At 40.4% G+C, this 25,750-nt stretch overlaps 2 protein-coding genes across 4 annotated transcripts in view; both read left to right on the forward strand.

The window, feature by feature from the left end:
* The first annotated feature begins 1,373 nt into the window (after window positions 1-1,373).
* On the forward strand, window positions 1,374-14,938 carry LOC134302576 (tripartite motif-containing protein 16-like). Its single transcript, XM_062987720.1, has 6 exons — window positions 1,374-1,734; window positions 4,368-4,463; window positions 5,142-5,375; window positions 6,939-7,095; window positions 13,111-13,161; window positions 14,273-14,938. The coding sequence occupies exons 1-6, from the start codon at window positions 1,384-1,386 to the stop codon at window positions 14,809-14,811; spliced, it is 1,428 nt and encodes a 475-aa protein (XP_062843790.1). The 5' UTR covers window positions 1,374-1,383; the 3' UTR covers window positions 14,812-14,938.
* Window positions 14,939-24,230: 9,292 nt separating this feature from the next.
* Window positions 24,231-25,750, forward strand: part of pard3ab (par-3 family cell polarity regulator alpha, b) — a 152,245-nt gene continuing 150,725 nt past the window's right edge. For all 3 annotated transcript variants that reach the window (XM_062988060.1, XM_062988061.1, XM_062988062.1), the window contains exon 1: window positions 24,231-24,540. In XM_062988060.1, the coding sequence (XP_062844130.1) occupies window positions 24,421-24,540 (120 nt within the window). In that variant the 5' untranslated portion in view covers window positions 24,231-24,420. The remainder of the gene's footprint in view (window positions 24,541-25,750) is intronic.

The raw sequence follows: 25,750 nt of genomic DNA on the forward strand, positions 1-25,750 counted from the left end.
TTTGTATTGGGTTTGGTGATGTAAGGCTTGGATGCAGCTGCTCGGCCATGCAAACCCATTTCATCCAAGGTCCATCCTAGATGACTTTGAGCCCAGAGAAGTCGACGTGGTTAACATAAGGTTTCTTTTTTGCACAGTAAAGTTTTAAGTGGCATTTGTGCATGTAACTCTGTATTGTAGTGCTCGACAAAGGTTTGTCAAAGTAATCCCTCACCCATGTGGTTATATCAGCTATTGTTGAGTGGTGGTTCTTGATGCAGTGCCGTCTGAGGGATGGAAGATCACGGGCGTTCAGGTTAAGCTTGCGCTCCTGGCCTTTATGCACTGAAATTCCTCCAGATTCCTTGAATGGTTAAATTATATTATGCACTGTAGAGGGAGAATTATGCAAATCCCTTCCAATCTTTCTTTCTTTGTTTTTAAACATTTCACACATTTGTGGACAAACTGGAGATCCTCTGATCATCTTGGCTCATCAAAGACTCAGCCTTTCCTGGATGCTGCTTTTGTATCAACCCATGATTACAATCACCTGTTGACATCACCACATCAGTATTTAGCTTTTTCACCTCATTACTAGCCCAACTGTTTTTGGAATGTGTTGCAGGCCTGAAATGCAGGAATGGATGTTTATTAATAAATGAAATGAAGTTGAGCAGACAAAACATGAAATATCTCAGGTTCAAATCAAATAAATGTCAAAGTAAATGTAAGGAACACTGCATTTTTATTTTATTTGCATTTTACATACTGTCCCAACTTTTTCTGATTTGGGGTTGTATGTTCAAGAAAATTAGTTTTTGTGCTCTGTAAACCAGATCGTTGGCAAAATGTAACCATTCAGCACAAGAAGATGTTCTGTACCTGTCAATGTATGCATGCTTATCAGAGGCATAACATTAAGAAAAACCCTCATTTGATGGTCATTCATTCTCAAAATTCAAAATTTACTTAAATGCCAACTGGCAACCTCACAACCCCACTATATTTTCAGCATCCAAATGTGACACAGTTCTGACACAGAAAACTCTTGTCGCAGCATTAGGCTACACGAGCCGGACTGTCTTAATTACACCTTCCCAAATGCCAAAGATGTCCATGCGCTGTGTATCGGATCAGTTTCTGTCTTCGGTTTATTTATATCTCAAAGCTGACCACATCGCTAAGATGAAATTGAATCCTGATCTCCCTCTCCGTCTCGTCCTTTCTTTCTAAATTAAAACTCAACTTCCAAACTCCAGAAGTGATCAGCAAGAGCAGGTAAGTCAAGTGGTGCTCCAGTTGTGTAATTCATATTCATTTTTGAATATATAGCCTTCTATTAGTGCATTGTCGTGTGTTATGTACTGACTAGTGACCACATTTTTCAGTGTTTCAGACACGATGTCAGGATTCTCCGACATAGCAAACAGCAGCAGGAATTACACCGCGTTCGATTACGTGGAGTGCGGCCCCTGCATCGAAAAGAAACAAAAAGCCGTCAAGTCTTGCCTGGTGTGCTTGGACTCTTACTGTCCAACTCACTTCCAGCTGCACGAGGAACTGCATTCGGGACAGCACCACAAAGTTATGAAAGCGACAGGATTCCTACAGGACAAGATCTGCCCCAAGCATGAAAAGCTGCTGGAGGTTTTCTGCTGCACGGATCAGCAGTGTATTTGTCTCAAGTGTACAATGGACGAACATCGATGCCATAAGATCGTGTCTGCCTCAGATGAGAGGACCGAGAAACAGGTATGAAATTAACGTTGGATGGGTTGTATGGCAGCAGGTAGCTGTTTTAAGCTTGATCTAATTATTGAGTCTTGATATGGGTCTTAGTGGTCACTGTTTTGGCCTCAATACCAGACCTGAATTTCCCCCCCAATTTCTGCCCCTAATCTAGTCGTATCCAATTACCCTGATAGTGTTACGCCTTACCCTTTACAACCCCTTACAACCCTCCACTGCTGACTGAGGAGCTTCGCAACTGACACACGCCTCAGACACGTGTGCAGTACCGACTGCATCTTTTCACCTGCACGAGGCATAGTGCACGGAGAGCCACACCCCGATCAGCATTATTCCCCAACTTTGCCCAGGCGCCATCAATCAGCCAGCAGAGGTCGTAATTGCACCAGTTATAAGGAACCCTGGTCCGGCTTTTCCCACCCTCTGAACAACAGCCAATCGTTCATGTAGCCTGCATGTTTAATTGACAACATAGCACAAGCACTTTGTATTAGCTCTCTGGGTCTTTGTCTATCTTTCATTGCTTAGAGACCCTGTCTTGGGCTTAGTATATAGAGCCTTAGCTTTGATCTATTATTCATAGACTTGATCTAGGTAGTAGTATTTACTCAGGCTATATTTCTTGTTTTATTAAATATTTACATTTGCAGCATTTAGCAGACGCTTTTATCCAAGGCAACTTACAATTGTGACATTTCATGCAATCAAAGGTTAAGGGACTTGCCCAGGGCTCAACAGTGGCAACTTGTCAATGGTGTGGGACTTGAACTGACAAGCTTGTGATTACTAGTCCAGTACCGCTGTGCTACCACTGCACTACCGCTCTTGCATTGGGTTTCATTACATAGGTCCATTGAATTGGGCCAAAGACCATTTTATTGGACTAAAGTCTGTTTGGAAGATATATCTAGTAAATTTAGGCATGTGTAAAATAGAAATAGAAATGAGGATCTGGGATTAGCTTTAAGTAAACTCTGTACTGCATACTGCACTCAATATATACTGCATACTGCACTCAATATATACTACATACTGCACTCAATATATACTACAGTATACTGCATACTGCACTCAATATATACTGCATACTGCACTCAATATATACTACATACTGCACTCAATATATACTACATACTGCACTCAATATATACTACAGTATACTGCATACTGCACTCAATATATACTACATACTGCACTCAATATATACTACAGTATACTGCATACTGCACTCAATATATACTGCATACTGCACTCAATATATACTACAGTATACTGCATACTGCACTCAATATATACTACATACTGCACTCAGTGTATACTACATACTGCACTTAGTGTATACTACATACTGCATATTGCACTCAGTATATACTACATATTGCATATTGCACTCAGTATATACTACATACTGCACTGTGTATACTACAAACTGCATACTGCACTCAGTATATACTACATACTGCACTCAGTGTATACTGCATACTGCACTCAGTATATACTACATACTGCACTGAGTATATACTGCATACTGCACATAATATATACGGCATACTGCAGTCAGTATATACTACATACTGCATACTGCACTCAGCATATATGTACAGTACTACATACTGGTCCCTGTAGTAGTATGCAGTATAGTATTGAGTATGTGACGAAAGCAAACTATACTAAGGGACACACAAACATTTGAAAGTTTCGCCCACTTTTTATGGCATGTCAGAACTGGCCATGTTGCAAGACAGGATTCAGTAACCCATGAAGATAGTGCTGGTCACGTACTGGCCAGAGTAGTATGTCATCTGGGTATCTTTCGGGAATCTGGGAAACTTTCGATAGATAGACAGACAGACAGATTGATTTAAACCAAAGTGGGTGTGGCTTCAACATTTATGCTTCTAACCCACTGCACAAGTGTTGTGGAAGTCAGCAGAATAATGGGTTCTAGAAGAAGCTATTGGCAGTCAATAAGTGCAGGCAGGATAAAAATAAACAGACATTTGTCATTATTATGCAACATGACATGACACCTGTCACCACAAAATCTCATATTGCAGTTCTGTTATGTGTCATAACATATCCAAGTCTTATATATACATATATATATATATAATGTCTTACCACCAAGATTCTTATAAAACATTTACTCTTATAAAAACATGTACAGGCAAAGTGAAATGTTTGGGTCGAAATTATACATACAGTACTGCAATTTACACTTTATGAACACCTGACCAGGGGTTTGTAAGACATCCCATTGTAAAACCTCAGGCATTAATATAGACACCATTCTTCCTTTGTGTTTGGTTATAAAAGCCAACATTCTTCTGAAAAGTCTTTCCAAAAGATTTATAATGTGTCTATGGGTATTTGTTTCCATTCATCATTGGAACAATGCTGTAAAAAGAAGAAAGAATACAGTCTCCTAATTTATAATAAGACATTAAACCAGAAACAGCCCAGTAAAAATAAATGAGTATACAGTGCCTCATGTATTCTTAGGTATCAAAATCAGCAATGAATAGCTCAGGGCTTTAAAAACCAAAAGAAATATTGGATTACAGATCACAAAACCATAAAATACATGACTGCTATACTTGGATGTGATGTTGACATATTTCTCCTGTGTTTAACAGAGTCTGTTGGGGGAATCGAAGATAAAATCACAGCATAGGATTCTGGACAGAGAGCGGGAGCTTTCAGAACTGCGGAAGGCTGTCGAGTCTCACAAGGTAAGAGCAAAAGATAAAAGTGGCACCTGCAGAAAGCAGTATTTTTTTTATTAATCCAAGCCTAAAGAATATTGATTCCAACAGCTATGGAGCTTGGATGGAGCAGCATTCTATTGCATTAGTCCACCACCCTTGAGTTCTAGGTTCATAGCTCAGTGGTGTTATTAGCTGACCGAGTGTTTATACAGACATGATTGGCTATGTCTGAGTGGGGGATGGCAAAAGCCTTACAAAAAATTGAAGCCTTGTCCAAGTTATTCCTGTCTTGCCCCTAGCGTTTCCCTGTGGAACCGGACCTGTCGCACCCTGACCCAGGATAAAGCAGTTAAAAGAAAATGAATTCTTATTATTTTACTTAGCATGTTCAGCTGCTCCCATGTTTATAGGGGGCACCACAGTGGATCTTAATAGTTTTTTGCAGGAAACCCTTCCTGACGCAGCCCTCTTATTTCTTTTCTGGGATTAAGACTGGCACTGAGAGAACCCTGACAAGTGTGCCTCCCAGTGGCTAGTCTCACACTTTATACATTAGGCCAATAGCACTGCTGAGATTTGAACCCATGATCCCCAGATTTTACCAGAATGCCCACGTTACAGAAAAGTAGTTAAGAATTTAACTTAAGAGTTCTGCTTACTGGACTTCAAAGGGAGTTTCATCCTGTGTATGTGTGTGTGTAGCGCTCTGCTAAGGCAGCACTGGAGGAAAGCGAGAAGGTCTTCACTGAAATGATTCGCTCTATTGAGAAAAGACGCACCGAAGTACAGGACCTGATCCGAGCTCAGGAGAAGCACGCTGTGGGCCGAGCTGAAAAACTCCTAAAGCAGCTTGAGGAGGAAATTGCTACACTTCAAAAGAGAGACGATGAGCTACAGTCGCTCTCTTTAACGGAAGATCACATTCACTTCCTGCAGGTAGTGGCTATTTCTAGCAGGTAACTTGTTTAATGGTCTTAAGAAATTGCCAAATTCATAGTCTACAGGCAAAGATGAAATTGTCATTTACAGTGCCTATAGAAAATCACCATACCCTATTGAAATCCTTGCCCTTTGTCATATTACATAATAAAAATTTTAATACATTTAATAAACATTTTCCAGCTGTATTTACACATTATATCTGTCATTTTGAAAGTGAAAATTACAAACATTTAATTAAAAAATCTGATAAATTAATTTAATTAGTAAAATACCTGGTCTGGAAAAGTAATAACCCCTTAAAGTAACTATTATGAACTTGTTCTGGTACAACCAGTCAACTTTTAGATCACACACCAGGCTAATTGCCCCACACTTGACATCAACTGTAGTGGGTTTGATTACTAATGATAAAAATATTAAAATAACATAATATAATAATAATATTTAGAAGAAAACCAGCTGTTCTTTGAGGATTCCACTACAAGTAGTGCATGGTAACACAAAAAAATCACCATAGTTGAAAGAGTGCTTTCAAACAGGTTCTATGATGAAGTTGTAAAAAGGCACCAGTTAGGTGAAGGATACAAAAAGATTACAATGGTGTTTACTGTCCCTCTAAAAAGTGTATGGCACCACCAGAACCTTGCAAACCTCGCAAACAGGAGGATCAAGCCAGGAGGATATCGATCAGCGAAGCTACCATAAGGCCAATGGCAACTCTGATAGACTTATTATAAATCTGTATGGTTGAAATTGGTCAGTCAGGGCATGTGAACAATCTGATAAGCTTTACACAAAGCTGGTCTGTATGGCAGGGCTCTCCTGAAAAAGTGCCATGCTGAGACTTGGAAGATTCTAATGCCTTGTGACAAAAGGTTTACGATCAGATCAGACCAAGATTGAGCTTTTTAGATCGAAATCCAAGCGGTATGTTTGGACAAAACCAAACAGCACACTAATAAATATACACCATACTTACTGTGAAGCATGGTGGTGGCAGCTTAATGTTATGGGGATGATTTTCTTCAGCAGGAACTGGGAAGTTGGTCAGGATTGAATGGAAATTGGATGCTGCAGTACATCCAAATTCTTGAGGAAAACATGTGGCCCTCTGGTAGCTAGCTGAAGACTGGCAGGAGATTAATCTAGAGTAGCAGCGATGACACTAAACATAACACTGAAAACTACAAAGCTGTGGCTTAAGGATAGGACAGTGAATGTGCTTCAGTGGCCAAGTCAGAGCCCCAACCTAAATCCGATAGAAATTCTGAGGATGGAATTTAACTGAACTCAAACAGTTACGCAGGGAAGAATAGGCAAATATTCTCCATTATTGTTGTCCAAAGCTGGTAGCGATGTATCCAGACATACTGATGACTGTAATTAAAGCAAAAGTGTCTCTACAAAATACTAATCAGGTGACTGGACACTTTTCCAATCCTGTTACTCTAGATTTTCTATAGCTTTTGTACCATAATTTAATGAACGTGCTGTTTTTCTTCAATACTTAAGCAGTTCAAACTGTTTAATAGCTTGTTGTTTTTATTTGTCTTTTAGCGTTTCATGTTTCTGACTAGTCCTCCTGGATCTGCAGATTTACCCACAATTACTATAAGCTCCTTTTCTTTTGATGATGTCACAAAATCTGTGACTGAACTGAAAACGCACCTGGACGATTTCTGCAAAGTGAACATGGAGAAGATTGAAAAAAAAGGTGCGTTTTATTAGGAAGTGTTTAGCAATGTATGTTTCCTTGTTATAGTTTATCTAGTTTAATTTTATTGCATATTAGTTGTTTATTAGTTTATTTAGATAGATAGATAGATAGATAGATAGATAGATAGATAGATAGATAGATAGATAGATAGATAGATAGATAGATAGATAGATAGATAGATAGATAGATAGATAGATAGATAGATAGATAGATAGATAGATAGATAGATAGATAGATACTTTATTAATCCCGAAGGAAATTAAGGATTAAGGAAATTAAACATTTATTAGGATTTTAACGTCATGTTTTACACTTTGGTTACATTCATGACAGGAACGGTAGTTACTCATTACACAAGATTTATCACTTCTCAAGGTTACAGTATATTGAACACAGTCATGGACAATTTTGTGTCTCCAATTCACCTCACTAGCATGTCTTTGGACTATGGGAGGAAACCCACGCGGACACGGGGAGAACATGCAAACTCCACACAGAAAGGACCTGGACCGTCCCACCTGGGGATCGAACCCAGGACCTTCTTGCTGTGAGGCAGCAGTGCTACCCACTGAGCCACCGTGCCGCCCCCGTATTGGTTGTAACGTATATACTACATGACCAAAAGTATGTGGACAGTATTTCAGACACACCAATTGCTTATGAGTGTATTAAATCAATGATGTAAAATACATAATGTACTTTGAACTCTGTGGTAACAACTGGGTTACTGTTACCTCAGCACTCTGCAGCAAACAACAAGCTCAAGGTCAGGTGTCCACATATCTTTGGCCTGTTGATAAATGGTGTGTTTGCACAGTTCGGATTGTAAATGGAAGTTACAGTGGTGTTCAAAAAAATAGCAGTGATTTTAAAAAAGCGAATAAAGCACAAAATCATTATAATAACTTTTATTTCCATAAATGCAAATGCACTGAAAATACTACACTTTCAATTCTAAATCAAAACATTAACAACATTTAGTCAGTTTGTGTTAATCCTTTACAGAAAATTAAGAAAAATGAATATTAGGTTGTTCAAAATAATAGCAGTGCCAGCATTTTTCATTAAAAACTCAAAAAAATTATCTATAACATGAAAAAAATTTTGAGGTTTCACTTTACTTTAAATTACTGAACTAATATTTAGTGGCAGAACAATTGTTTCCGAGATCTGTGTTGCATGGAGTCGACCAACTTCTGGCACCTCTGAACAGGTATTCCAGTCCAGGATGATTAGACGACATTCCACAGTTCTTCTGCAATTTTGGGTTTTGCCTCAAAAAAACACGTTTCAGATTTCAGCCCACAAGTTCTCTATGGGATTGAAGTCAGGGGATTGGGCTGGCCACTCTATTACCTCAATCTTGTTTGTCTGTAACCAAGATGTTTTGGGTCATTGTCATGTTGAAACACCCATTTTAAGCAAATTTCTTCTTCAACATAGGGCAACATGATCTCCTCAAGTATTCTGATATATTTAAACTGATCCATGATCCCTCGTATGTGATAAATAGATGTAACACCATGGTATGAAAAACATCCCCATATCATCATTTTGTACCACCGTGCTTTACTGTCTTCACAGTGAACTTTAGCTTGAATTCAGTGCTCGGGGGTCGTCTGACATACTGTCTACGGCCACTAGACCCAAATAGAACAATTTTGCTTTCACCAGTCCACAAAATGTTCAGCCATTTCTCTTTGGACCAGTCAATGTGTTCCTTGGCAAATTTCAACCCATTCAGGAAACGTCATTTTCTTAACAACGGGACTTTGCAAGGAGTTCTTGCTGGTAAATTGGCTTCATTTAATCATCTTCTGTACTTACTGGTAACTTCAGATGTTCCTTGATCTTTCTGGAGGTGATCATTGACTGAGTATTTGCTATTTTGGCTAATCTTCGATCCAATTGAACAGTAGTTCCACGTTTCCTTCCGTATCTTTCAGGTTTTGGTTGTCACTTCAAGGCATTTGAGATCATTTTAGACGAGCAGGCTATAATTTGCTGCACTTCTCTGTATGTTTTTTCCCTCTACAATCAACTTTTTAATCAAAGTATGCTGTTCATCAGAACAATGTCTGGAACAACTCATTTTCCCCAGTATTTCAAAAGGAAATGTGCTACAACCAACCTGTGCAACATTTGCCACCCTCCTACATTAAATAAGGGCCAAAACTGACACCCGTTCTTCTGCAGAATGAATGACTTCACCAATTGAACTCCTCACTGCTATTATTTTGAACAACCCCCTTTCAATCAATGCTTCGATTACTCAGAATGAGTGGCATGCATGTTCTAATTGTTGGGTTTGTTTTGTTTTCATTACTCTACTACACTTTCAAGTAAATTTTTTGCTATGTAGAAATATCATTTCTACTAAAAACAGTGATTTATCAGGTTAATGGTGTTGTACTGCTATTTTTTTGAACACCACTGTACATGACCGGGAACTCGCAATTTACTGTGGTCAAATGTGTGCGGACACCTGACTATGAGCATTAATATGGAGTTGGACGTTTGTGGCTCAAACCCAACAGAGGGGCTACTGCTGCTGAAAGTGCAGTTGTAGCCTAGTGGTTAAGGTACTGTACTAGTAATCAGATGGTTGCCGGTTCAAGCCTCACCTCTCCCAGGTTGCAACTGTTGGGCCCTTAAACCTCAATTGCTTAGATTGTATACTGCCACAACTGTAAGTCGCTTAGGATGAAAGCGTCTGCTAAATGCCGAAAATGTAAATGTAAAGTGCAGATACCCGTGATGAGGTGAATGTATGTATTATAACACAAAGTGCAGTGAACCCTTCTATGTATGGGACTTTTTAGACATTGATCAGTTATAGTACCTATGCTAACTCACAGACAGTGGACACCCAAGCATTGGAATTGGACATCAGAGCACAGGAAGAAGGTTGGCAGGTCCAATGTGGATGGCAGGGCACTCATGCATTATTTACTCTTAGAAGACTTTCTATGGGATTTAAATCTGGAGACTTAGATTGTTTAATTGCCACCAAGGTTCAATTCTATCATAACATTCCTCCTCACAATGCCTTGGTATTTTTGTAAACCCATGATCCTAGTCACAAGGTCAGTCTCTGCAACAGAAAAACATCCTAACATTATCACTGACCCCCTACATACTTTCATGTGCCAGACAAACGGTTCCAGTTTTGATCCATCACTCCATCGAACTCTGCAGGCCCATCAAAATTTCTTCTGGCATATTTCAGAAGACCCTTTCTGTGCTTCTTGGGCGAAGGGGTGTACATCTTGGAGTCCAGTTGTGAAGTCCTAAATTGTTAAGTGATCTTCTTATGATTGCCACTGGCACCTTTGTCCCAGGCTTCATCAGGTTACCCTGTAAGGTCTTGTTGTCCTGATGAGATTTCTAAAGTCTCTGGATGTAATTTTGGGTTTCTTTCACTGCCAGGCAGGTTTGCTGCTGCACCATAAATTTGCAATTTCCAGACAATACTCCCAATGGTGTCTGTAGGGGTGTTCAAGGTCTTGGAAATCCCCTTATACCGGTTATAATATATTTGCTTATATTATATTGCTTTTTTTGGTGTAATGAAATTATCTTAATTCTCAGCTTTTATAACAGCTCCTTAGTTTTCCTCATCATTTTTGCAACACCTTGAGCGCATCTTAGGGTGTTTTGTATAATACATCACAGCTGACCCTACAAAATAAAAATTGGTACACAATAATTAAAATAATTATTGCATGATGCATGAGTGCCCTGCCATCCACATCGGACCTGCCAACCTTCTTCCTGAACTCTGATGTCCAGTTCCAATGCTTGGGTGTCCACTGTCTGTGATTTTATTGGTGGATAGGAGTTAGCATAGGTACTATAACTGGTCAATTACTAAAAAGTCCCATACATAGAAGAGTTCACTGCACTTTGTGTTATAATGCATACATTGGGTTTAAGCCACAAACGTTCAACTCCATATTAATGCTCATAGTCAGGTGTCTGCACACATTTGACCACAGTAAATACCGAGTTCCGTGTCATGTAACTTCCATTTACAATCCAAACTGTGTAAACACACCATTTATCAACAGGCCAAAGATATGTGGACACCTGACCTTGAGCTTGTTGTTTGCTGAGAAGTGGTAAGGTAACAGTAACCCAGTTGTTACCCCAGAGTTGAAAGTACATTATGTATTTTACATCATTGATTTTATACACTTATAAGCAAACTGGTGTGTCTGAAATACTGTCCACATACTTTTGGCCATATAGTGTACACAAGGCTCTATAAAGAATCCATTTAAGATGCGGCCGGCAAAGGTGTCGTACATCCAGCAGATGTCACGTAGTGCACACTGAATTTGAGTACATACAAATTGGGACAATGCAAAACCAAGTAGAGCTAAAGTAGAGTTAAAGACAATGCAACACTAAAAAGATTGTTGCAACGACCACCAATCATCTTTTTCTTAACACAGATTGCATACTACTGTACTAAAACTATGTAACGTTAAATATATTTTGCACACAAGAGAGCCAAAACATTAGGACTATGGGTTAACAGTTCTGACCTGCCAATGGATTCCAATGGATCTGAAGGAGTCATGTGATATCCAGTACCAAGACATTTACAGCAGGTCCTTCATCTTCTGTATGTTGCAAGGTGGATTGTTCTACAGTGCATCCTGGTGTCATCTTCTCTGTGGATAAACAATGCATAAGTGCCCGGCCATGTACAGTAGACCCTTGACTTACGAATTTAATTGGTTCCGAAGGGCTGTTCTTAAGTCAAACCTATTTTTCCCATAAGAAATCATGTAAATAGAATTAATCTGTGCCAGACCTCCCAAACCACCCCCTTACCTAACCTTTCTAATGTCTTAAATGGTGTTTTTTGTTATAAATACAAGTATATTTCCGCTTAAATCTTAAATTATAGAATAGACATTCCTGTAATAAACAATAATAAACAACAATACACAGTAGTACTGTACTGTACATAAACACACATCACATTTTAGTACAGTACGTGTGCTGTATCATACACCATAATACAATGTAACTACCAGAAACAATAACTCTCATATTTCTCTATTATTTCCTTCTTTATTTTAATCGTTGTATTTTGTAGGTGCAATTTCACGAAAGAAAGAATACTTTACTCAGCGACTTCCTTCTTCTCTCTCACTCACTGTCCCCTCTGTCTGATACACAGTGACAGCTACTGGCAGGAGTAATTATACAACAACAAAAAACTGTACTTTATCTGCACCTTCTCTGGGGAGATTTTAATATAGAATTTTACAAAATATAAAGAAAACACCGGAAAAACACTGTCTACATGTTTGCTCACTGTATATATAGTGAGTGAGCATTTGGACAGCGGACTGTGTTTTTAATGTTAGTATGGTGAACCGTTCGTAACTCAAGGGTCTACTGTACATAATCTTGGAAAAAAACAGGATTCCTTGAACCAGTCGAACTTCTCCCATTGCTCCGATGTTGGATTCCATTGCCTGGGTGCCCAAAGTAGGTGCTTCAACCAGCTCTATACACAGAAGGGTTCAAAGCAATGTGTTCTGTGACACATTCATCTTGTTTCCAGTGTTAAGATGATCTGCAATTTTAGCCACAGCAACCCTTCTGATGGTCCAGACGCCAGAGCCTTCTTGTCCTCTGGCATCAATAAGTCTTGGCCACCCAAAAACCTGTTTATAATTTTGTGGCTTGGCCCTCCTTCTACCACTGTCAATGGGTACTCATCTCAGCTGCCTGTGAGAACTCCTTGCTGTTGTATAGATACCTCAACCTAGTCAACTGGTCATAACGATTTGACTCTTATCAAAGTTACTCAGGTCTTTATGTCTACACAGCTGCTGCGTTCAACTTGTGTAATACAAGTAATTCAAAATGTATAAAATGTTTTGGCTCTTCTGTGTATTTTAAACTAAAATTTAAACTTTTCTTGTAACATTGTAACTCTTTGAATTCATAGTATGAGATTGATACTATTCTGTTTTGTTTTTTTCATAGTTAAGAAAATCCAGATCCTTACACCCTTGACTAGAGAGGAGGTCCTGCAGTGTAAGTCATCATGAAACATACACACACACACAATTGCTAGGGTTAGGGCAAGCCGTAGCCTAGTGGTTAAGGCACAGGACTAGTAATCCAAAGGTTGCTGGTTCAAGCCCCACCACTGCTAGGTTGCTGCTGTTGGGCCCTTGAGCAAGGCCCTTAACCCTCAGTTGTAAGTCGCTTTGGATAAAGGCGTCTGCTAAATGCTGAAAATGTAAATGTAAATGGTTAGGGACTTCTCTATGCCCAATTAAACAGGGCTAGTTTTACTGCACACATTGGTCTAAGTCATGAACATTACCTCCTCTGGGTAAAATTCCTCTGGGTATTTTCCCACTTGGTGTGAGTGAGTGAATAGGTGACAAATACATCATTAAGAATATAACGACATAAATCAAAACTGAGATTCTCACCTCCTTTTTGTAACAATGGCTGGACGCGCTTGCTGAGGGGTGAAGAGGGTATTTAATTGAAGGTAATAAGGTATAACTTTTTAAATATCTAGTCCTTTATTTCCTTAATAATTTGCAAATCAGCTGCTCAGGTGGTGCAGCGCTAAAAAAGTACGCTAGCGCACCAGAGTTGGGGTTTCGAATACATCGTATCGAATCTCAGCTCTGCCTTCTGACTGGGCTGGGCGGCATGAACAACGATTGGCTGTTGTTCAGGGTTAGAGGGTAAAAAGTCAGATCATAGGTCCTCATAACTGGTGCAACTGCGGCCCCTGCTGGCTGATTGATGGCGCCTGCACGGGGCTGAGGAATAATGCTGATTGGGGTGTGGCCCTCCCTCAGTGCCCGTCAGTGTATGAACTCGACTCTGGAGGGGGCGTATGTCAGTTGAGAGGCGTCCTCAGTCAGCGGTGAAGGGTCGAATCAGTATAGAGGACGCAATCGGGGTAATTGGACACGACTAGATTGGGGGGGAGTGGGGGGAATTGGGGGAAAAAAAATGTGAAGAATAGAAAATTAAAAAAATAATAATAATAATTTGCAAATCAATGCTGTCTGTTTTTTTCATTATCATTTCACATTGTGTCCCAACTTTTCTGGTTTGTGTAAGGAAATCATTGTAAACTTTTGTTTAAAACTGTGACATGTATTCGCTTTATCATCAGATTACTGCGAGCTAACCATGAATCCTAACACGGCATACAGACGCCTTCACCTGCAGGATGCCAACCGCACGGTGATCAACAACGACCAGGACCTGTCTTACCCAGATCACCCGGAGAGGTTCGACTGGCCTCAGGTGCTGTGTGACCAGCCTGTGTGTGGACGCTTCTACTGGGAGGTTGAGTGGAGCGGTGGAAACGGTATTAACATCGCAGTCACATATAAGAGCATCCCACGCAAGGGTGGCCGCAACGAGTGCTGGTTCGGGTGCAGTGATCAGTCATGGAGGCTGTATTGCTCACCCTTCAGGTATGCTTTTAGATACCACAACAAGGAGACCTACATCCCCAAAACCAACAACTCCACCAGGATTGGTGTGTACCTGGACTATGAGGCTGGGGCGCTGTCCTTTTACAGCATTGCTGACAAAATGATTCTACTCTACAAAGTCCAGACAGAGTTCACAGAGCCCCTATACCCAGGATTTACTGTGTGGCCTGGTTCCAAACTAACATTGTGCTCTCCTGCAAAGACTAATTAGTTAAATAATATAATAAATATACAGTATATTAATCTTTTGGCCTGTCATACAGACAAGTTGCCTAAAAAATAATATTGTCTTAGTGAGGTTTGGGGCCAACACCAGCCATAACAGGTTTAGCGCCCCTTGGCATATACAGTGTATCACAAAAGTAAGTACACCCCTCACATTTCTGCAGATATTTAAGTATATCTTTTCATGGGACAACACTGACAAAATGACACTTTGACACAATGAAAAGTAGTCTGTCTGCAGCTTATATAACAGTGTAAATTTATTATTCCCTCAAAATAACTCAATATACAGCCATTAATGTCTAAACCACCGGCAACAAAAGTGAGTACACCCCTAAGAGACTACACCCCTAAATGTCCAAATTGAGCACTGCTTGTCATTTTCCCTCCAAAATGTCATGTGATTTGTTAGTGTTACTAGGTCTCAGGTGTGCATAGGGAGCAGGTGTGTTCAATTTAGTAGTACAGCTCTCACACTCTCTCATACTGGTCACTGAAAGTTCCAACATGGCACCTCATGGCAAAGAACTCTCTGAGGATCTTAAAAGACGAATTGTTGCGCTACATGAAGATGGCCAAGGTTACAAGAAGATTGCCAACACCCTGAAACTGAGCTGCAGCACAGTGGCCAAGATCATCCAGCGTTTTAAAAGAGCAGGGTCCACTCAGAACAGACCTCGCGTTGGTCGTCCAAAGAAGCTGAGTGCACGTGCTCAGCGTCACATCCAACTGCTGTCTTTGAAAGATAGGCGCAGGAGTGCTGTCAGCATTGCTGCAGAGATTGAAAAGGTGGGGGGTCAGCCTGTCAGTGCTCAGACCATACGCCGCACACTACATCAAATTGGTCTGCATGGCTGTCACCCCAGAAGGAAGCCTCTTCTGAAGTCTCTACACAAGAAAGCCCGCAAACAGTTTTCTGAAGACATGTCAACAAAGGACATGGATTACTGGAACCATGTCCTATGGTCTGATGAGACCAAGATTAATTTGTTTGGTTCAGATGGTCTCAAGCATGTGTGACGGCAATCAGGTGAGGAGTACAAAGATAAGTGTGTCATGCCTACAGTCAAGCATGGTGGTGGGAATGCCATGGTCTGGGGCTGCATGAGTGCAGCAGGTGTTGGGGAGTTACATTTCATTGAGGGACACATGAACTCCAATATGTACTGTGAAATACTGAAGCAGAGCATGATCCCCTCCCTCCGGAAACTGGGTCGCAGGGCAGTGTTCCAGCATGATAATGACCCCAAACACACCTCTAAGACGACCACTGCTTTATTGAAGAGGCTGAGGGTAAAGGTGATGGACTGGCCAAGCATGTCTCCAGACCTAAACCCAATAGAACATCTTTGGGGCATTCTCAAGCGGAAGGTGGAGGAGCGCAAAGTCTCGAATATCCGCCAGCTCCGTGATGTCGTCATGGAGGAGTGGAAAAGCATTTCAGTGGCAACCTGTAAACCTCTGGTAAACTCCATGCCCAGGAGAGTTAAGGCAGTTCTGGGAAATAATGGTGGCCACACAAAATATTGACACTTCAGGAACTTTCACTAAGGGGTGTACTCACTTTTGTTGCCGGTGGTTTAGACATTAATGGCTGTATATTGAGTTATTTTGAGGGAAGAATAAATTTACACTGTTATATAAGCTGCACACAGACTACTTTTCATTGTGTCAAAGTGTCCTTTTGTCAGTGTTGTCCCATGAAAAGATATACTTAAATATCTGCAGAAATGTGAGGGGTGTACTCACTTTTGTGATACACTGTATAGTGGATGCACTTGACTTTTTGCACACTTTATTTATAATATAACTGGCATTTTTTATCTTATTCATTCAAGACCCTTTATTTAGCACTTGGTTAAAGCACATTTGGCAGCAATCACAACCTCAAGTATTCATACATACATACAGTTTATTCTTTATAGGAGTTTCCAAGCTTGGATGGTCCCATTCAGGCCCTTTAGACCTTTCCACAGATGTTATATAGGGTTTGTGTGTGGGCTTTGGCTGCATATAATTTACATTTTCATATATTTGGTGTTTTATGGTAGATTTGTTTTGTATAAAATCAAAAGTGAGACTCACTCCCTTGTTTCTACACTCACTGTCCACTTCCATATAGAAGCACTTTGTAGTTCTACAATTACTGACTGTAGTCCATCTGTTTCTCTGCATACTTTTTTTAACCTGCTTTCACCATGTTTTTTAATGGTCAGGACCCCCACATGACCATCACAGAGCAGGTATTATTTAGGTGGTGGATCATTCTCAGCATTGCAGTAACACTGACATGGTGGTGGTGTGTTAGTGTGTGTTGTGCTGGTAGGAGTTTTTAAACACCTCACTGTCACTGCTGGACTGAGAATAGTCCAACCAAAAATATATATCCAGCCAACAGCGTCCCGTGGGCAGCATCCTATGTCCACTAATGAAGGTCTCAAAGATGACCAACTCAAACAGCAGCAACAGATGAGCGACCGTCTCTGACTTTACATCTACAAGGTGGACCAACTAGGTAGGAGTGTCTAATAGAGTGGACAGTGAGTGGACACGGTATTTGAAAACTCCAGCAGCGCTGCTGTGTCTGATCCACTCATACCAGCACAACACACACTAACACACCACCACCATGTCAGTGTCACTGCAGTGCTGAGAATGATCCACCACCTAAATAATACCTTCTCTGTGGTGGTCCTAACCATTCAAGAACAGGGTGAAAGGAGGTTAAAAGGTATTTAGAGAAATAGATGGACTACACAAAGTGCTTCTATATGGTAAGTGGAGCTGATAAAATGGACAGTGAGTGTAGAAACAAGGAGTTATGGCTGATCAGTGTAAATCAGCCTAATCTATAGAAAGATTTTAAGATTGTAAAGTTTGACTTCTTATGATTTATTTTCTGTTTAATTTTATCATTAAATGTAAATCTAGTAATTGTCAGAAATAATGTGAATTCTTCTTCAAATAAAATAAACATTACTTATTCTGCACTATAAAGCATCACTATTTTTCTTTACTGACTATTGTTTTGGGCTGCATTTGTTTTTTGTGTTTGTGACATAGTGGCATGTTTAGGAATATCTACTTCCTAAAAAAGACTCTAAGACTAAGCTCAGCTTCCCCTAAAATGTCAAAAATTAAATGGTCAAATATGTACAGTTGTGTTAACATTTCATTGACTACAAATGCGTTAGAACACGTTCATCTCGAAGACGAGTTCGTTCAGAATCAGCTACTTATCACAAATCGACTGACTCGATTTTGTTAACTCCCGTAGCGTCAATGCATTTGCCCGTAGAAGCTGAGCGTCTATTCACTTCAACGGGACTGCATGGAACGGCTTTTTTCATTGCTTCGAAACTCGCCGGTCATTGGATAAATGACACGATTTTGTCCCGCCCCCGGACGCTGAGCGTCTCTGGGGGTGAATGGAGCTGTGGGCGGGTCTGGACGCGGAGCTTCTGCAAGATGATTGGAGGATCAGTCGAAAGGCTGAATCCCGTTTTGATTGACAGCTATTTTGAGATCTACACGTCACTTAATCACTGGGAGCTTCAGTCCCATCGTGGATTTTGCAAGTGAAGTCGAAAGACAAACTGCAACCCATTTCTTCGATAGGATCACAGGCCATTTTCTTGAAAAGGAACGGAGGGCAGAATTTATGTATAAATAAATTGACAAATTTTATGATGTAAGCCGACAACGAGCTTTCCCCTCTTTGAAAGACCAGCAGCCGCCACTGCTGTATACCTACATTAAATATGAACTTAACCTCCTCTGCATTTTACCTTAATTTAATGTATTGCCAGTTTGATTAAATGAGGTATTTGTTTAAATTCCTGTTTGTTTAAATGTACTGCTGCCCTCCACGACATGAACTCAACCCCTCACCTATTTTCATTAATTAAAATGACTATTATTAAAAAAGACAATGAAATATCAGAACCTCTCTCTCTCTCTCTCTCTCTCTCTCTCTCTCTCTCTCTCTCTCTCTCTCTCTCTCTCTCTCTCTCTCTCTCTCTCTCTCTCTCTCTCTCTCTCTCTCTCTCTCTCTCTATATATATATATATATATATATATATATATATATATATATATATATATATATATATATATATATATATATATATATATATATATATACTGTATATATACAGTATATGTATATGAAATTTGTTGAGGGGGCCCAATTTTTTTTTGCACTTGGGGCCATAAAGTCTTAGTTATGCCACTGCTGAAGAGTGTTTCTAAACTACAAAAAGTAAGGCTACTAGTCCCCCTACTCCTAGTCCAAATCTTAACCTTATAAATTTATGAGCTACAAGTAAAAAGTAAGCAGATTGTACCTATTAAACAGCTGGATAGGCCCTGACTGACAGAACACCCACTCATGGTAGAAATGCCCACTTATAGATGCCAATTCCATTCTTCAGAGTTTGGTTGACAAAATGCCTCATTGATTCTAAGCCTACACATGCCACAAGACATTTGAGAGACTTGCGAGTCAATAAGAGCTGAAATGTTAGTGTTAGTTTGGTAGTGCCAGTAAGGATGAATCTAGCGTCTAACTGGTCTTATCAGCCATAACATTAAAACCACCTCCTTGTTTCTACACTCACTGTCCATTTTATCAGCTCCACTTACCATATAGAAGCACTTTGTAGTTCTACAATTACTGACTGTAGTCCATCTGTTTCTCTACATACTTTCTGAGCCTGCTTTCACCCTGTTCTTCAATAGTCAGAACCCCCACAGAGCAGGTATTATTTAGGTGGTGGATAATTTTCAGCACTGCAGTGACACTGACATGGTGGTGGTGTGTTAGTGTGTGTTGTGCTGGTATGAGTGGATCAGACACAGCAGCGCTGCTGGAGTTTTTAAAAACCGTGTCCACTCACTGTCCACTCTATTAGACACTCCTACCTAGTTGGTCCACCTTGTAGATGTAAAGTTTGAGACGATCAGCTGCTGTTTGAGTTGGTCATCTTCTAGACCTTCATCAGTGGTCACAGGATGCTGCCCACGGGGCGCTGTTGGCTGGATATTTTTGGTTGGTGGACTATTCCCAGTCCAGCAGTGACAGTGAGGTGTTTAAAAACTCCAGCAGCGCTGCTGTGTCTGATCCACTCATACACAACTCAGCACAACACACACTAACACACAACCACCATGTCGGTGTCACTGCAGTGCTGAGAATGATCCACCACCTCAATAATATTTTAATATTATATTGTAAGTGGAGCTGATAAAATGGACAGTGAGTGCAGAAACAAGGAGGTGGTTTTAATGTTATGGGTGATCGGTGTATACCAATTATACTCACTTTTTAACAGGGGGTGTTTGTGTATAACTGTGGTGCCAGTTTGCCTGAATGTAGTATTTTGTTGCTCCTGCAGTGTGTAGATCAAAGCTTCTATAATCCCACAGCTGGCTGTAACACTAAAACCTACACTCTGATCTGACTTGGCCAACAAATATAGTGTGTGTGTGTGTGTGTGTGTGTGTGTGTGTTGGTTAATACCATCTGTTTGATGGTTCTATTTTTGTGCTTTATTCAGCCATGCCCTAAAAAAAGAAACCAAAGCCAGATGAGATTTAGGCGTAAACACGATGCAATACACACACATACCCTACATGGGCAAGTGTATGGGCACCTGGTCCAATCAGTGAGGATATCTGTTTCAGCCACACCCATTGCTAACAGGTGCATAAAACTTATGCAGCCATGCAGTGTTCATTAAAACAAAAAGAAGCAGTCAAATGGCTCCTCAGCCCATTGTAATAGGGTGGGTGTTGCCTTGCTACTGAAGCGTGAGGTGAGGCCTTGCTTCTGCAAGAATTAAAAGAATTCGAGCGCAAGGTGTTTTAACCAAGGTAGAACAATACTGTGGCTAAAATGGCAATAACAAAAAGGGGATAATTGCAAATAAAGTAACAAATAAAAGACACAAAAACATCTGCAGCCCACAACAGAGAAAGCGGATAGAACATGTATAGCGCAGAACTGAAAACTGGTTGTCACAATATAACAGGCTGCTCCGGCCATCTGCGTCAACTCAGTTGTTGGAAAAAGGAAGAATATTGAACCCTTAGAACCAGTTGGGACTGGCAATGCACAAGTGGTAGCTTAACCCTTACCAACCAACTGGCGCTGCCTGTGCATAATCTGGATTTGCAAGCAGGGTCTGCTCTGGAAATGAGATGCCATGCCATCTCTGGGGCAATCCGCTGTCTTGTTTGTGAGGCCCAAAATGCCACAACACTGGATGAGTTACCAAGTGTGCTGATATTGCACGCCAGGGGAAAACTGGACCAGACCGAGCAGCTGGCATCATGGCTTCAGAAAACCAGCAGGTTTGCCAACAGAGATGCTGGTAAGTCTGAGCGGGAGAACCACAAAACCAAGAGAATTTTCTACCTAAAGTGAATTAACACTGACAAGAAGCAGGTGATGTTCAATTAAGAGAAACTGACACTTCAATCATCTGTGCCTTTGTGTCAGCCAAAATGGCAACACAGGAGGACACTACTCTTAACAAGGTATTATTATTATTATTTATTGGGTGCTTTTGCACAGAAGCCAAAAACTAAAGTGGTGGCGCAGCAGTCCAACATGCTAGTCCACCACCTGGGACCTGGGTTAGAGGATCAGTGGTGCCTTGTTGGTAGAGCTTGTTGGTGCACAGTTAAAAAAAAAAAACAAAGTCTCTGCATTCCACCTTGTGTAAAGTGTACTCTAGTCCATCATTAGTCTAAGTTTTGACAAGAGGATGCTATTGGCTAAATATTTTAATGACAAGACTAGTCTCATCCCAGCAAAACTGAGTTTTTGTTTTTATATCCCAGTAAAATTTGTGTTCTTTGATACGTCATTAAACATGTATTTTCATATGTTACACACTGACTGTGATTTAAATACATCACTACTGATTAATTAAAGGATGTGGTTAATGCATTTGAGTCCACTATGTTGTTTTATACAACCCCAAATCAGAAAAAGTTGGGACAGCATGGAAAACGCAAATAATAAAAAACACAGAGTTTCTTACATTTACTTTGACTTTTATTTCATTGCAGACAGGATGAACCTGAAATATTTCATGTTATTTCATGTTATAATTAACTGCAGCTAGTGACTTATTTGTGCCCAGATAAATAGGGCTAATGTGCTTTCATCCATTACAAAATAAGTGAAACAATGGTTTCTGCCAAGGTCAGGAAGAAAACCCAAAAACATATATAGAAGCTACTGGAACATGGGTAATAGGGTGGCACATTGGCTAAGTGGGTAGCCCTGTTGCCTCATAGCAAGAAGGTCCTGGGTTTGATCCCCAGGTGGGGCGGTCCGGGACCTTTCTGTGTGAAGTTTGCATGTTCTCTCCGTGTCTGCGTGGGTTTCCTCCGGGAGCTCCGGTTGCCTCCCACAGTCCAAAGACGTGCAACTGAGGTGAATTGGAGATACTAAATTGTCCATGACTGTGTTTGATGTAACCTTGTGAACTGATGAACCTTGTGTAATGAGTAACTACCGTTCCTGTCATGAATGTAACCAAAGTGTAAAAACATGACGTTAAAATCCTAATAAACAAACATGGGTAAAACAGTCCAAAATGTCCTTTTGCTCAGCAACAAACTTCAGTTGAGCTTCAAGGTACCAGGTTTGGAGCAGGAGCTCGACTGTGGACATTGCCACTTGTGTTTTAAGCATTTATTTATTCATGGAAGATCTGTTTTGGGGATTCTAAGATTACATCTGGATATTTTGTTTGCAAAAAAAGTACTTAGGTGCTTAAGCTGCTTTTCCGTTGCCCTTCAGTTCAATATGCATCCAAATCCATAACTATCTTTAGTGGAAGGTGAGGCTGGGAGGGCATTCTTTATGCTAGGTTCCTGGCCAAGAAAGGTAACCATATCCATTTTTCCACTGCATGGTACTTTATGGTATGAACTCTGTGATTCCACATTTATATATATATTTGTTTATATTGCCAAGTGACACATACTGTACTTAAGTACCCGTGCTAAATTTGATTACCCTTCTTGGCCAGGGACCAATTGTACCCAAGCGGGTCATATTGATGGGGCAAGAGACAGTGCAGACAGAATCATCACTGGAGTGAGACAATACAGTTGTCATATTAAAAAAAAAAAACTGCAGTACAATGAACAGGGCTGCAGAAAATTAAGCACCACCACAACAACAGTGAAATTGGAAACAGACACAAATATATTATAGAATGGGTTATGTGCAATAGAAAGGAGATAAATTTAGCCATAACATTAAAACCACCTCCTTGTTTCTACACTCACTGTCCATTTTATCAGCTCCACTTTCCATATAGAAGCACTTTGTAGTTCTACAATTACTGACTGTAGTCCATCTGTTTCTCTGCATGCTTAGAGCAGGTATTATTTGGGTGGTGGATCATTCTCAGCACTGCACTGACACTGATATGGTGGAGTTTATAAACACTTCACTGTCAACCAAAAATATCAAGCCAACAGTGTCCTGTGACCACTGACGAAGTTCTCGAAGATGACCAACTCAAACAGCAGCAATAGATGAGCGATCGTCTCTGACTTTACATCTACAAGGTGGACCAACTAGCTAGGAGTGTCTAATAGAGTGGACAGTGAGTGGACACGGTACTTAAAAACTCCAGCAGCATTGCTGTGTCTGATCCACTCATACCAGCACCATGCAATTGTCACTGCAGTGCTGAGAATGATCCACCACCTAAATAATACCTGCTCTGTGCCGGTCCTGTGAGCTGATAAAATGGACAGCGAGTGTAGAAACAAGGAGGTGGTTTTAAAGTTATGGCTGACCAGTGTAGGTACAGTACAGGTCACCTGGCAATAGAAACAAATACAATACAATAGTTTGTTAAACCTCGTCTCGGGCGGCACGGTGGCTAAGTGGGTAGCACTGTCGCCTCACAGCAAGAAGGTCCTGGGTTCGATCCCCAGGCGGGGCGGTCCGGGTCCTTTCTGTGTGGAGTTTGCATGTTCTCCCTGTGTCCGCGTGGGTTTCCTCCCACAGTCCAAAGACATGCAAGTGAGGTGAATTGGAGATACAAAATTGTCCATGACTGTGTTCGATATCACCTTGTGTGAACTGATTAACCTTGTGTAATGAGTAACTACCGTTCCTGTCATGAATGTAACCAAAGTGTAAAACATGACGTTAAAATCCTAATAAACAAACAAACAAAACCTCGTCTCAGCCCAGTAAACTGCTGTAATTTCTGGTAAATTCCCCGTTAAAAGGGGAACTGATGTCTTTTGAGTCCAAACATCCATGCATTACCTGTAGGAACTAACAGAGGGAGACACAGAGCTTCCTCCCCCATTTGTTCCCTCCAGGATCCTTCCACTTCCCAAACACCAAACAGGTGGTCACACAAACGCCACGATGGAAACACGGACTCTTCAGTAGGGATCATCGTTGCCATTTAAACCTGATTTCAAGATTGACACAGAATTACATTTGTGAGCTTAATGTGCCGCACTCCGGAACACAGTATCAGGAATTTTCTGGCCCTGAATTTCCTCCCTCTTGGATTCAGGACGGACTAGGAGAGGAAGAAAAAGTATGAAAGTGACGGTGTGTTTTGGAAGGACTCGGGTTGTTGTTCCTTGCGGAGATGGAAATATTAAAGTCCACGCACTTATCCAGCAAGCCACCATGAGATATCGGAAAGCCATCGCCAAGGTGAGTCGCGATTATGTGCGGTGTTTAAAGAGCCTGGAAACAATGTTATCGAGCCGGCGATGCCTCCAATATGGCGGTATTAAGGGACGCTGTGGATTGGAAGAAGGGACAAGGCTTTAGTGGAGGATCTACTTTTTTAGGGAGATGATCAGAATTGTGTCGGATTGATACACAACTACGTTTTACTCTTAATGATTTACATACGGATTCAGACCAGACCTGTAAAGTTCCTCGTTTTGTTTGTTTGTTTACAGTCAACATTCTCGACATTTCACACTCAAACTTCCTCTTTCTTCTAACTAATGGGAATTTATGAACCAGCATAAGCTCCCTTATGTTGATAAAAGAAAAGTTGACGTGTCCATTAAAATCTTGCGCACAAATAAAAACAATATAAATTGATATTTACGGTCTTAAAAAGACGTTCCGTTTGAGTAAACGTACAAGAAAGCGAACACATAACTTACCTCGGCTAGTCTTACCTCAGCTGCTGAGGGAATTAAAGTGGTTAATTTTGAAACAAAGAAAATGTTGGAATTTGACCATGACTCGTTTGTAACATTTGTAGACATTAATTCTGTGTGGAATTATATGAAATTGTGTTACATTATATTACATTTGGAACATAAACTAACAATATTAGCGCAGAAAGCTAAGCAGCGAACTTTCCTCACTTTAACCGAGCTTCTTTGACTGGTAGCAAGCTCGCGAGCTCTCTGTCTTATATCGCATACTACTGTACTAACTAGTACGTCAAAATAGTACACACCTAACACGTACTTTACTGTACTGTACTTCTAATGCATACTTTTTTTTAAGTATAAGTTTAGTGCAGTCTGGCACGAGGGCTAAGTATAGACAGACACATTAGCCCCAATGCTAGTCTAAAAAGTTACTTAGGCTAAAAAGCTAAACAAGTTAGAGTACAATAAACTCATTTTCTCTCTAAAATATAATTATTTGTTCATAAAAACGTTTATTGTGGGTTCTCTTGAAATATTTTTGCTGGGTGGAAAACTACCATTTATTTTTCTAGCGTGGCCTATTCATTTCTTGTGGTTTTTAATTGACTACAGCTGGTGACTTCTCTTTTCTCAGATAAATAGGGCTAGTTTGACTCCATTACAAAGCACATCAAACAGTAGTTCTGCCAAGGTCGACAAAAAACTCAAAACTGTCACCTTTCTGTGAGGGAATTTATCTGAATAGT

Source organism: Trichomycterus rosablanca, chromosome 25 (assembly GCF_030014385.1).
Source record: "Trichomycterus rosablanca isolate fTriRos1 chromosome 25, fTriRos1.hap1, whole genome shotgun sequence".
NCBI classification, from domain to species: domain Eukaryota; kingdom Metazoa; phylum Chordata; class Actinopteri; order Siluriformes; family Trichomycteridae; genus Trichomycterus; species Trichomycterus rosablanca.